At 42.7% G+C, this 13,903-nt stretch overlaps 1 protein-coding gene across 1 annotated transcript in view; it reads left to right on the plus strand.

Annotated features, from left to right (window-relative positions):
- The window catches only part of cdkal1 (CDK5 regulatory subunit associated protein 1-like 1), a 555,783-nt gene that overhangs the window by 167,370 nt on the left and 374,510 nt on the right, over positions 1 to 13,903 (plus strand). Inside the window, exon 8 of the mRNA XM_055654805.1 lies at positions 2,855 to 2,958. Coding sequence (XP_055510780.1) covers positions 2,855 to 2,958 — 104 coding nt within the window. The remainder of the gene's footprint in view (positions 1 to 2,854; positions 2,959 to 13,903) is intronic.

Here is a 13,903-nt window from a genome sequence, read left to right on the forward strand (position 1 = left end):
TCAATGGAAGTGTCTTGAGAGCAGTCAGTGTTACCGTCGAAGAAGTACTGAAGGTACTGTTGTGTATGAAGGTATACAAATCTCCAGGGCCTGATCAGATGTATCCGAGGACAATAGACAATAGGTGCAGGAGTAGGCCATTCGGCCCTTCGAGCCAGCACCACATTGTGGGAAACTAATGAGGAAATTGCGGAAGCCCTGGTTGAAATTTACGAGTTGTCCTTAAATACAGGAGAGGTGCCGGAAGACTGGAGGGTGGCAAATGTGCCTCTTTTCAAGAAGAGCTGCAGGAAAAATGGTGGGAAACTAGGCCTGTGACCTTAACATCTGTAGTTGGAAAGTTACTAGAGAGTATTCTGAGGGATAGGTTATACAGGCATTTGGATGGGCAAGAGCAGGACCTACACAGTAAATGGTAGGCCCCTGGGTAGTATTGTAGTGCAGAGGGATCTAGGAGTAGAGGTGCATGGTTTTGTGAAGGTCGAGTCACAGGTAGATAAAGGTGGTCAAAAAGGCTTTTGGCACTTTGGCCTTCATCAGTCAGAGTATTGAGTATAGAGGTTGGGAGGTCATGTTACAGTTGTATAAGACATTGGTGAGATCGCATTTAGAATATTGTGTTCAGTGCTGGGCACCATGTTATAGGAAAGATATTGTCAAGCTTGAAAGGGTTCAAAAAAGATTTACGAGGATGTTGCCAGGACTAGAGGGTGTGAGCTACAGGGAGAGGTTGAGTAGGCTGGGTCTCTATTCCATGGAGCTCACGAGGATGAGGGGTGATCTTATGGAGGTATAGAAAAACATGAGTGGAATAGATCGGGTAGATGCACAGAGCCTCTTGCCCAGAGTAGAGGAATCGAGCACCAGAGGAAATAGGTGAAGGGGAAAAGATTTAATAGGAAATAATGGGTAACTTTTTCACACAGAAGGTGGTGTGTGTATGGTACAAGCTGCCAGCTGAAGCAGTTGAGGCCGGGACTATCCCATCATTTAAGAAACAGTTAGATGGGGACATAGATAGGACTGGTTTGGAGAGATATGGGCCAATGGCAGCCAGGTGAGACTAGTGCAGCTGGGACATTGTTGGCCTGTGTGGGCAAGTTGGGCCAAAGGGCCTGTTTCCACATGTAACCTCTATGACTCCACAATCTGCACAAGGAACTATTTTTAACAGAAGCCAGGTAATTCAATTGAAACTATCTGGTGCTTAATAGTTTAAAATCTGATTGTTTATGTGTTGAAAGTCAGAAAACAAATTAATCTGTGGTCCTATTTTAATAATAAGGAATTGCAGATGCTGGTTTATACCAAACATTGACAGAAAATGCTGGAATAACTCAGTGGGTCAGGCAGCATCTCTTTAGAAATTGGACAGGTGACGTTTCGATTCGGGAGCCTTCTTTCGATGGATTGATTATCCAGACTGATTTGTCCTGTCCTCAATAAATATAATAATACCATTTCAAAGGTTAATATTTTGATGTGCATGTTCAAAAGTTATTAAAAGTAACCACTTTGAGTTCCAGTTCTTTCGTTTTGGGAAATAAAGGTGGAACATTGTTAAGAATAAACAGAAATAGTTGAGATAAAAATTGAGAAAGGACAATTCTGTTGAAGTCAGTATAGTGTGTTGAGCTACTGAATTTCTGTGAATGTAGTTAATATATAAATGTTCATCTCTTAAGCCTATAATATGTATCATTGACATAGAAACTTGCATGTAACATTTCAAACACTGAAAGACGATTCAACCAAATGGTCGCAGGATTTGTAATCGTAATGGGATACAAATTTCTGAATTAATATTGAAGAAAATGTTCTTTCTATGACCCTGTGTCACATTGTCAGTTATCCGTACTTTATAAGTAAAGGGCCTGTCCCACCAGCACGCGACTGCATGCGGCTAGCGCGACCTAACGTGGTCGCTTGAGCCGTACGGCCTTGCGAGGCCGGTCCCACTATGATCGCTGGAGGCGTATGGAGTTGTGCGGGGCTGGTCCCGACATCGCGCGGGGCTCCGAAAAACTGACACTGTCCAAAAATTCCGTGCGACAACGGCCTGTCGGCCCGCAGCCGCATTGAGGCTGTACGCAGCGCCTCGACGGGCGAACGCAGCGTCTTGACGCCGTACGCAGCGCCTTGACGGCGTACGCCTAGCGACTGCCGTTGCGTGATGATGTAACCGCCCGACGCCGTGCGACGTCCAAATTCAGTCGGCCCGCCTCCTGCCCAGCTGATTGGTGAGTATGATGTCGGGACCAGCCCCGCACAAATCCAGACGGCTCCGCGGTTGGAAGCGGGACCGGCCTCGCGAGGCCGTACGCCTCAAGCCACCACGTTTGGTCGCGCTAGACGCATACAATCGCATGCTGGTGGGACAGGCCCTTAAAGGTAGACAAAAATGCCCATTTTCACTGGTGGGTGTGCATATGAGGAGATGGGACAGGAATAAATTTATTTGCTTTAGAGTTATACAGTTTGCTATCCTTCCCACAAAACTGAAACATGAATTTATTGGTTGAGTATTAAAATAAAACTATTTGTCTAAAATTAATGGAACATTGAACATAGAACAGTACAGCCTAGGGCCAGGCCCTTCGGCCCACAATGTTTGCACAATCAGGATGCCATGTTAAACTGATGTCATGTTCCGGCACATGATCCATGTCCCTCTATTCCCTTTGTTTCCATATGCCTACTATATACCTCTTTGGAGACCTCATCTTTGATCGGACTTATATACAGATTGAATACATAATGAGAAACATGATTTAGCCTCCTAATTTCCTTTCACTGAATGTCTTAAATTTTGCTGCCATTTAGAGTGAAAAGTGTACTGTTGTGATTGCTGCAGATGCCTGAATGCTTGCACATACTGCAAAACCAAGCATGCGAGAGGAGAGCTGGCTAGTTACTCTGTGGAGGAGCTGGTGGACAGAGCCATCCAATCATTCCAAGGTAACATTTACAAATTAATACCTCACTAATGTTTTGACCTGAAACTCAGGAAAATAGAAAGCTTTACAATCTCTGCAGACTTTATTTAATATAAAGAAAAACGGTTTAGTCAGAATGCTGCTTTTTTTGGCATCTGAGCGCGCAAGGCAAGGGGATGATTTGGTATTGTACTTCTGAGTATTGTGTGTTTCACATTTTGCCAAAAGAGATTCTTCTATCGATGCATCAGATGTACATTTTCTCTGAAACTGAAATGCTTTGTGTTCTGCAGTTAGAAAGTGAGCAACTTTGGGCACCATATGTGAGGAAGGATGTGCTGGCTCTGGAGAGGGTCCAGAGGAGGTTTACAAGAATGATCCCAGGAACGAGTAGGTTAACCTATGATGAGCGTTTGTCAGCCCCTGAGCCTTTCCTCACTGGAGTTTAGAAGAATGAGCGGGGACCTAATTGAAATATAAAGAATAGTGAAAGGCTTGGATAGTGTGGATGTGAAGAGGATGTTTCCACTTGTGGGAGAGTCTAGGACTCGAGGTTATAGCCTCAGAATTAAAGGACGTTCTTTTTGGAAGGAGATGAGGAAATTCTTTTTTCGTCAGAGCGTGGAGAATCTGTGGAATTCTTAGCCACAGAAGGCTGTCGAGGTCAAGTCGGCAGATATTTTAAAGGCAGAGATACATAGATTTGTGATTAGTACAGGTATCAGAGGTTATAGGGAGGGCAGGAGAATGGGGTTAAGAGGGAGAGATAGATCAGCCATGATTGAATAACGGAGTAGACTTGATGGGCTGAATGGCCTAATTCTACTCCTATAACTTATGACCTTATGACCATTCCTTATTTCCAGAGATGCTGCTTGTCCCGCTGAGTTACTCCAGCATGTTGTGTCTACCTTTAACAAATTTTAAATGTACGATAATCCACAATTATTTTTAACATTAAATTTCCACATGGTGTTACTTGATAGTTATCACTTATCAGAATGGGAAGTTCTGGCTCTGAAACAGTTGCTTCGGTCAGTTCTTAGCCCCATAATCATGTTTCAGTTCATTATGACCAGCTTAGCACCCACATCAAATTCTTAGCCAGGTGTCTGATGTGCTTGGTAGAATGTGGTAATATCAAATTTAATGTGAGATATGCACAAAAAGCTGGAGTAACTCAGCGTGACAAGCAGCATCTCAGGAGAGAACGAATGGGTGACGTTTCGGGATGAGGCCTTTTGTCTGAAGAAGGGTCTTGACCCGAAATGTCACCCATTCCTTCTCTCCAGAGATGCCACCTGTCCCGCTGAATTACTTTAGATTTTTGTGTCTATCTTCAGTTTAAACCAGCATCTGTAGTTCCTTCCTACAAATTTACTGTGAGGTTTTGTATCCACAGGAGATCATGGGGATTCCTTGCTGCAATTTAAAGTTGCTGTTGCCAAAAGTGATTGGACTTAAGGGGCCTGTCCCACTTAGGCAAACTTTTTAGGCGATTACAGACGACTGCCGAAAGATTTTCAACATGTTGAACATTTTTCGTCGACAGTGGCGACAATTTGGGCTGTCGTAGTAGGTTGTTGCCGGTGCTGACTTCGGTGAATTCCATTGTCCTAGTTGCTAGCAGTCGCCTAAAAAATCACCTAAGTGGGACAGGCCCTTAACTTTCAACGTTAGTAAGATATAAAGGCTGGTCAAAAGCTAGCGTGAAGTGGTTTGAGTGTTATCACGGGGTTCCTGCTGCCACTATACTGCAGAGGGTAAATACATTTCTTGGCTGTACCACATATCTCTCAGAAAAGTGAACGGCAGGGGAGTTTCAAGAGAAATGGGAGTGATTACGGCTCTCAGAACGGACAAGCTTGAAATCCACAGAGATTTATCCTCTTATTGTGTGGTATACTTTGTATTACCGCATTTTGTTCAGTTTAGTTTAGTTTAGAGATACAGCGCGGAAATAAGCCCCTCGGCCCATCCAGGGTCCACGCTGACCAACGATCCCCGTACGGTAGCACTATCCCACGCACTAGGGACAATTTACAATTCTTACTGAATCGAATTAACCTATAACCTGTACGTCTTTGGAATGTGGGAGGAAACCAGAGCACCCGGACAAAAGCCACGCAGGTCACGGGGAGAACGTACAAACTCCGTACAGACAGCACCCGTAGTCAGGATCGAACACGGATCTCTGGTGCTGTGGAGCAGCAGCTCTGCCACCGTAATGTAATTGCACGGCAACGTGGGGTACTTTGCTGTTTTGAAGTTCCTGTATAAATACAGGTGATTACCATTAAATTGATGTTCACGTAGTGAATCTTATGTCTATTTCAAAATAAAGTTTGATGACATTTTCTTGCATCAGGAAGAATATTTGTATATTTAAAACAATAAATACACAACATTTCATCCTTCAACTGTCAGTGCCCAGTGTTGCCCATAACTACACTTGTCCTGGCAATGAAAGATTAATCAAAACACAAAATATCAAATACTAGAGGACATTGTTTTTAGGTGAGAGGGGCAAAGTTTAAAGAAGATGTGTGGGTCATGTTTTTTTACACAGAGAGTAGTGAGTACTTGGAACTCGCTGCCAGGGGCGGTGGAGGCATATATGATAGTGGGTTTTTATGGATATGCAAGGGATGGAGGAATATTGATTATGTGCAGGCATATAAAAGCTGGCTTTGGTATCATGTTCAGCACAGACATTGTGGACCGAAGGGCCTGTTCCTGTGCTTTACTGTTCTGTGTTAACTCAGTGGTTCAGGCAGGGATCTGGGGAGGGCATGAATAGGCAAGATTTTGGGTCGAGACCCTTCTTCAGATTACCTCGTATGAAAGATTAATCATAAGATCATGTGATAGGGGCAGAATTAGGCCATTTGGCCCATCAAGTCTACTCCGCCATTCAATCATGGCTGATCTATCTATCTCTCCCTCCCAGCCCCATTCTCCTGCCTTCTCCCCATAACCTCTGACACATTAATATTGTCTTAATAATGTATATAATTAAAATGGTAATTGTACTTTCAATCTATTTAAATCCAGCATCTTTAACTTAACCTTAGTGCAAATTTATCTGTGCCACATTCTGACCAGACATAACAAAGGTTCTCGACCCGAAACGTCACCCATTCCTTCTCTCCAGAGATGCTGCTTGCCCCTCTGAGTTACTCCAGCATTTTGTGTCTATCTTCTGACCAGACATAATCTGGCTTTGCATTTTCAGAATCCAGGTGTATCTGGCAATCTATGTGAGTGTTATTTTTATTATTTTACAGCAGGAATTAGTTGTCTATTAGTTTGATCTTATGGAGGTGTATACAATCATTAGGGGAATAGATATGGTAAATTTACAAAGTCTTTTACCCAGAGTGCAGGAATCAAGAACGAGAAGATATAGGTTTAATGTGAGAGGGGAAAGATTTGATAGGAATCTGAGAGGCATCTTTTTCCACACGGTGGGTATATTGGAATGAGCTGCCAGGGGAAGTAATTGAGGCAGATACTGCAACAGCTTTTAAAATACATTTGGATAGATACCTGGATAGGAAAGATCGTGGGATATGAGCTAAATGTAGTCAGGTAGGACAGGCGTAGATGGTGCAGGGGAAATTTGGACCTGTTTCGTTGCCGTATGATTCTAAAAGTGGTTTAACCTGCTGTTCCTGGGGAAAGGCCAAACTGCTGCAAATGGATTCAGATTCAGATTCAACTTTAATTGTCATTGTCAGTGTACAGTACAGAGACAACAAAATGCAGTTAGCATCTCCCTGGAAGAGCGACATAGAATATGATTTCAATAAATAAATCTATTTACATGCAATGATTACATGATTCAATGTTTGCTCCATCTTGGCTACGACTCAAAAAAAAAATGAGAGTGATCATTTTTTGACGGTTTAACTGCCATAAGTGAATGGCTTGTCTGAGGAACGTGAAAGGAAGAACTCTTATTGGGTGTTGAAAATGTTCAGGTTACTTGTACCATTTAATTTGACACTATGGTGAGGAATAGAGAAGTTAAAGAGTAGATGGGAACTGCTTCTAGTTTGTAACTATGGAAGTTTTTAGAAAAGGAACTGAAAAAAATGCAGAACTGCCAATACGGGGGAACAGACTCTTACATAATGTCAGTGTTCAAATCAAGTGCCTATGTAATTCTTCTTGTCTGTGGACCAGTGTGTTATCATGATGCCTATTACAGTGGCTTGCAAAAGTATTCGTACCCCTTGAACTTTTCCACATTTTGTCACGTTACAACCACAAACGTAAATGTATTTTATTGGGATTTAATGTGATAGACCAACACAAAGCGGTGCATAATTGTGAAGTGGAAGGAAAATTAAACCTGGTTTTCAAATTTTTTTACAAATAAAAACTGAAAAGTGTGGCGTGCAAAAGTATTCAGCTCCCCTGAGTCAATTCTTTGTAGAACCACCTTTCGCTGTAATTACAGCTGCAAGTCTTTTGGAGTATGTCTCTACCAGCTTTGCACATCAAGAGACTGAAATTTTTGCCCATTCTTCTTTGCAAAATAGCTCAAGCTCAGTCAGATTGGATGGAGAGCGTCTGTGAACAGTAAATTTCAAGTCTTGCCAGAGATTCTCAATTGGATTTAGGTCTGGACTTTGACTGGGCCATTCTAACACATGAATATGCTTTGATCTAAACCATTCCATTGTAGCTCTGGCTGTATGTTTAGGGTCGTTTTCCTGCTGGAAGGTGAACCTCTGCCCCAGTCTCAAGTCTTTTGCAGACTCTAACAGGTTTTCTAAAGAAAAGCATCCCCACAGCATGATGGTGCCACCACCATGTTTCACAGTGGGGATGGTATGTTGGGGGTGATGTGCAGTGTTAGTTTTCCGCCACACATAGCGTTTTGCATTTAGGCCAAAAACTTCAATTTTGGTCTCATCTGACCAGAGCACCTTCCTCCACATGTTTGCTGTGTCCCCCACATGGCTTGTGGCAAACTGCAAACGGGACTTCTTATGGCTTTTTTTCAACAATGGCTTTCTTCTTGCCACTCTTCCATAAAGGCCCGATTTGTGGAGTGCACGACTAATAGTTGTACTGTGGACAGATTCCCCCACCTGAGCTGTGGATCTCTGCAGCTCCTCCAGTTACCATGAATCTCTTGGCTGCTTCTCTGATCAATGCTCTCCTTGCCCGGCCTGTCAGTTTAGGTGGACGGCCATGTCTTGGTAGGTTTGCAGTTGTGCCATACTCTTTCCATTTTCAGATGATGGATTGAACAGTGCTCCGTGAGATGTTCAAAGCTTGGGATATTTTTTTATAACCTAACCCTGCTTTAAACTTCTCCACAACTTTATCCCTGACCTGTCTGGTGTGTTCCTTGGGCTTCATGATGCTGTTTGTTCACTATTGTTCTCTAACAAACCTCTGAGGCCTTCACAGAACAGCTGTATTTATACTGAGATTAGATTACACACAAGTGGACTCTATTTACTAATTAGGTGACTTCTGAAGGCAATTGGTTGCAATGGATTTTATTTAGGGTTATCAGAGTAAAGGGGGCTGAATACTTTTGCACGCCACACTTTTCAGTTTTTTATTTGTAAAAAAATTTGAAAACCATGTATCATTTTCCTTCCACTTCACAATTATGCGCCATTTTGTGTTGGTCTATCACATAAAATCCCAATAAAATACATTTACGTTTGTGGTTGTAACTTGACAAAATGTGGAAAAGTTCAAGCGGTATGAATACTTTTGCAAGCCACTGTAGATTGGCAAATCTTTCAGAAAGCAAGCTGGAAATAACTGTGGCATTCTTGTATTCTATAACTAAAAGTGAATGATTTTCTTACGTATAGTTTTTGGATGATTTGCCACGGAAAGCTGGGGAGGACAAGTCAATGCATATTATTAAGGCGGAGATTGATAGATACTTGATTAGTACGGGCGTCGAGGGTTATGGGGAGAAGGCAGGAGAATAGGGTTAGGAGGGAGAGATAGATCAGCCATCTTTGAATGGTGGAGTAGACTTGATGGGCTGAATTGGTAATTCTGCTTCTATTACTTATGAATTTATGATATATTATTACCATAATGCATTTGGTTTCCAAGTTACACAAGGTGGTCAATCTAATGGCAATTTCTTATTTCATGATTTTCAGCTTTGGACATATTCATGAAGCCTTATGTAGTTTGTGCTTCTGCAGGAATATTTAATGTTAAATGAGGGATTAATAATATAATGGTTTCCTGCTCTGATTTAGGGTGGCACGGTGGCGAAGTGGCAGGGTTGCTGCCTTTCAGCGCTAAAGACTCAGGTCCGACCCTGACTACTGCTGCTGTCCGTATGCAGTTTTTGTTTGTACTCCCTGTGACTGCATTGGTTTTCTCCGGGATCTTTGATTTCCTCCCACATACCAAAGACATCACCAGGGTTTGCAGGATAATTGGCTTCTGTAAATTGTCCTAACGCGTAGGATAGAACTACTGTATGGGGTGATTGTTGGTCAGCATGGACTCGGTGGGCCGAAAGGCTAGTTTCCATGCTGCATCACTAAACTAAACTAAATCTGTACTGTGAAATTCTCCTGATAATCGGATTTGAACCTCTTCCCATATCCTTTGACTAAATGATCTTGATCTCTTAGTATCTTTTCAGGTATAACTTTCCAGAATTAGGATCTTTCATGAGAAATTTGCCTGACACAACTTAGAGATTGGAATAGTTGTGACATTTAAGGGTGCTATGTGAATGCAAGCTATAACATATGCATCATCTTGGTTTGGTTTGGTTTAGTTTAGAGATACAGCACGGAAACGGGCCCTTCAGCCCACCGAGTCCCCGCCGAACAGCAATTCCCGTACACCAGCACTATCCTACACCTTAGAGACAATTTACAGTTTTACCAATTAACCTACACACCTTTACGTCTTTGGAGTGTGGAAGAAACCGGAGCACCCAGGGAAAACCCACGTGGCCACGGGGAGAGGGTATAAACCCCGTACAGACAGCAACTGTAATCAGGATTAAACCCAGGTCTCTGGCGCTGTTTGGCAGCAACTCTACTGCTGCGCCACCCATCTCCCTTACCTGAGAGCGAGAAAAAAGGCAGTATTGAGCAGTCATCACGTCAACAGCACTTTATGATTAGAGAAGACATTTTGGGTTGGGGAAACCCGACAGCAGCCAAGATGTGTGCTCTTCATGGCAGCAAGTAGGAGAGCACATTGAATATTGATGATATGTGGAACCAGCCAACAATAACCAACAATGCTGCTCCTTGATCCTGGTCTGAAGAAAGGTCATGACGCAAAATGTCACCCAGAGATGCTGCCTTCTCTCCAGAGAGGCTGCCTGTCCCGCTGAGTTCCTCCAGCTTTTTGTGTATATTTTCAGTTTAAACCAGCATCTGCAGTTCCTTCTCACACACTCTTGATCTTCCCTGTTTGATACTATTGACCACAATAAGCACTTTCAACACCATTCTTGCAACCATCTTTGATGCCATATTTTATCCGCCTGTCTTATACCAAATGCGTCGTACAGCACAGAAGTGGACCCTTCAGCCCACAAAGATCATGCTTACCCTTTTGCCAAGTCTCCATTTCTGATTCACATTATAGGTGCATATATCTTCCAAAATCTGTTATATTTATTGGGGGAAATTATAATTTTGTTTAGTGAAGGTGATTTTTATTTCTCATATATAATTATCTGAACTGCATTTATGAACCAGAACTAATTCAAGTCACATCAAATGTAAAGACGAAGCTTTAGTAAATTGGTGGTCATTTTTAAAGTTACACGTCGTGTTATTAGAATCATGCAAGGGAATAATTTTGCCATGGTAGATTGGAGATAGATAATTATATAAAAAATTGCTTATTGGAAAATCAATTTTAGCCAGACAGATGTTGGTTACCTTCAACCGTTTAGCTGGAACACGATTCAGTGCCACTCAGTAGCTTTAGTATTTATTAAATGGAAAACTATTAGCTCAAGCGGCACATTTTTTGGATCAACTTTTTTTGGCAAAATAGGCTTTTTTTTTTCGTGCTGACATATAGTTATGTTACACCAGCATGCTATTTGCAGAGATGTTAGGACAGAAGGCCAAAGGTTTGATCAAGGAGATTTACCAGGAGTGTCGCAAAGTGAGAGAAAACGGAGGCGAGGGATTCCAGAGAAGAACTGGGCACCTGAAGATATTGTTGGAACAATTAAAATTCAGGAATGTTCAAACTACCAGATATGGAGTAGAGCAGAGATCTTGGCAGGTTGTAGTGTGAAAGTGTGGAAGGAAGCCGAAATGGGGAAGGGAAATCGTTTTTTAGACTTTACCTTAGAGATACAGTGTGGAAACAGGCCCTTCGGCCCACCAAGTCCGCGCCAACCAGCGATACCCGTATTCTAGCTCTATCCTACACATGTTGGACAATTTACAACTTTTACCGAAGCAAAAGTAACCTACAAACCTGTACGCCTTTGAAGTGTGGGAGGAAACCGGAGCACCCGGAGAAAACTCACGTGGCCTCAGAGAACGTACAAACTCCATACAGACAGCACCCGCAGTCAGGATTGAATCCGGGCCTCTGGCGCTGTAAGGCAACAACTCTACCGCTGCGCCACCGTGCCGACCCAATGCCAAGGAGACATTTTCAAAACAAGGATGAAACTTTTAAAATGCAATTGTTTCTTAATCAAAAGCTCTCGTAGAGCTTCACCACTGTAACTACTAAAATTGCGATGGAGCTACAGTAGGATATATTTTACAGAGAATGTTTTCACATGTACAGAGGGGATGGAAATTGTCAAGGAAAGGCACAAAATGTTGGAGTAACTCAGTGGTTCAAGCAATATCCCTGGAGAACATGGATAGGTGACGTTTTGGGTCGGCACAGCCATTTAGAACGAAGACGAGGAAACACTTTCTCACAGAGAGTTGTGAGTGTGTGGAATTCTCTGCCTCAGAGGGCGGTGGAGGCAGGTTCTCTGGATGCTTTCAAGAGAGAGCTGGATAGGGCTCTTAAAGATAGCAGAGTCGGGGGATATGGGGAGAAGGCAGGAACGGGGTACTGATTGGGGATGATCAGCCATGATCACATTGGATGACAGTGCTGGCTCGAAGGGTTGAATGGCCTACTCCTGCACCTATTGTCTTTTGTCTATTGACCATTCTTCAGACTGATTGTTGTATGAAGCTTGTACGTTCTACCCATGACAACATGGGTTTTCCCCGCAAGCTCCAGTTTCCTCCCACGCTCCAAAGACGTACAGGTTTGAAGGTTAGTTGGCTTGGGTAAGATTGTACATTTTCCTTGTGTATGTAGGATAGTGTTAGTGTGCAGGGATCGCTGGTCGGCGTGGATTCAGTGGGCCAAAGGCCTGTTTCAGCGCTGAATTTCTAAACTAAACAACTAAACCGAGGTAGGGCCTCGACCTGAAACATTACCTGTTCCTTTTCTTCAGAGATGCTGCCTGACCCACTGAGTTACTCTAGCATTTTGTGTCTAACTTCGGTGTAAACCAGCATCTGCTGTTCTTTTCTAGACATGTGAAAATCAGACTCATTTGTTTGTTAAACAAATTGACTGAGCTATTGAAAAGGCTATTTCAAATATTTAAGGAATTGGCTTCCTGAGGACAGCAGATGAAATATGTACGAGTTTCACTGTTGAGAATAATGCTTAATCATGACATCTATCTTTCTCTCTGAACCCCATCTTCTTCGCATAACCCCTGACACCCTTGCTAAGGACTCTAATCTTAGTAAGCAGTATTATATATCAAAGAGAGTGGTTTGGGGATATATAGTAGGGGCCTGAGAATGTATCCTTGTAGGGATGTGATATTTTCATTGGGTAGAACTACCATCAAATATTCTTTCTGTGCCAGTCTGAGTCAAGAGTGTTTTATTGTCATGCGTCCCAGACAGTACAATGAAATTCTCACTTGCAGCAACACAACAGAAAGGTTGGGTCCCATCCCAAAACTTTGTCCATCCATTTCCCTCCACATATGTTGCCTGACCTTTTGGGCACCCTATCTGAGGAAGGATGTGCTGGCTCTGGAGAGGGTCCAGAAGGCTTACAAGAATGATCCCAGGAATGAGTGGGTTAACATATGATGAGCATTTGACGGCAGTGAGGGTGCAGCTCATTGAAACATACAGAATAGTGAAAGGATTGGATAGAGTGGATGTGGAGAGAATGTTTCTACTGGTGGGAGAGTCTCGGACTAGAGGTCATAGCCTCAGAATTAAAGAATGTTATAACCATATAACAATTACAGCACGGAAAACAGGTCATCTCGGCCCTTCAAATCCATGCCGAACATGTTCCTTTAGGAATGAATGAATAAGTTTATTGGCTAAGTATTCACATACAAGGAATTTGCCTTGGTGCTCCACTCGCAAGTGACAACATGACATACAGTGACAGTTAGGAATAACGCATAAAACATTAAACATTAATAATAAAACATTATTGATTAAACGTGAATTAAATAAAATACCAGAGCAAAAGGAGATGAGGAGGAATTTCTTTAGTCAGAGGGTGGGGAATCTGTGGAATTCTTTGCCACAGAAGGCTGTGGAGGTCAAGTTGATACCAATGGATATTTTTAAGGTAGAGATAGATAGATTCTCGATTAGTACGGGTGACAGGGGTTATGGGGAGAAGGCAGGAGAATGGAGTTAGGAGGGAGAGATTCCCTTCAATTCGATCATAAATTGAATTGAAAGGATTGCAATTCTGTGTCCGTGTCCACCAAGTCTATGTCGACCAGCGACCCCCGGTACATCAGCAGTATCCCACGCACCAGGAACAATTCCGCCATTCAATCATAACTGATTGAAGTATGGAAGGATGGCTAACCAGCCGTTACCAGCCAAATTGCTTATTTCAAGTAAAATGAATTCCTGATCCAAGCATTGGAATATGTTAGGAAGAATGCACAGAGTCTTTTACGCAGAGTAGGG

Source organism: Leucoraja erinacea, chromosome 2, assembly GCF_028641065.1.
Source record: "Leucoraja erinacea ecotype New England chromosome 2, Leri_hhj_1, whole genome shotgun sequence".
Classification (NCBI taxonomy): domain Eukaryota; kingdom Metazoa; phylum Chordata; class Chondrichthyes; order Rajiformes; family Rajidae; genus Leucoraja; species Leucoraja erinaceus.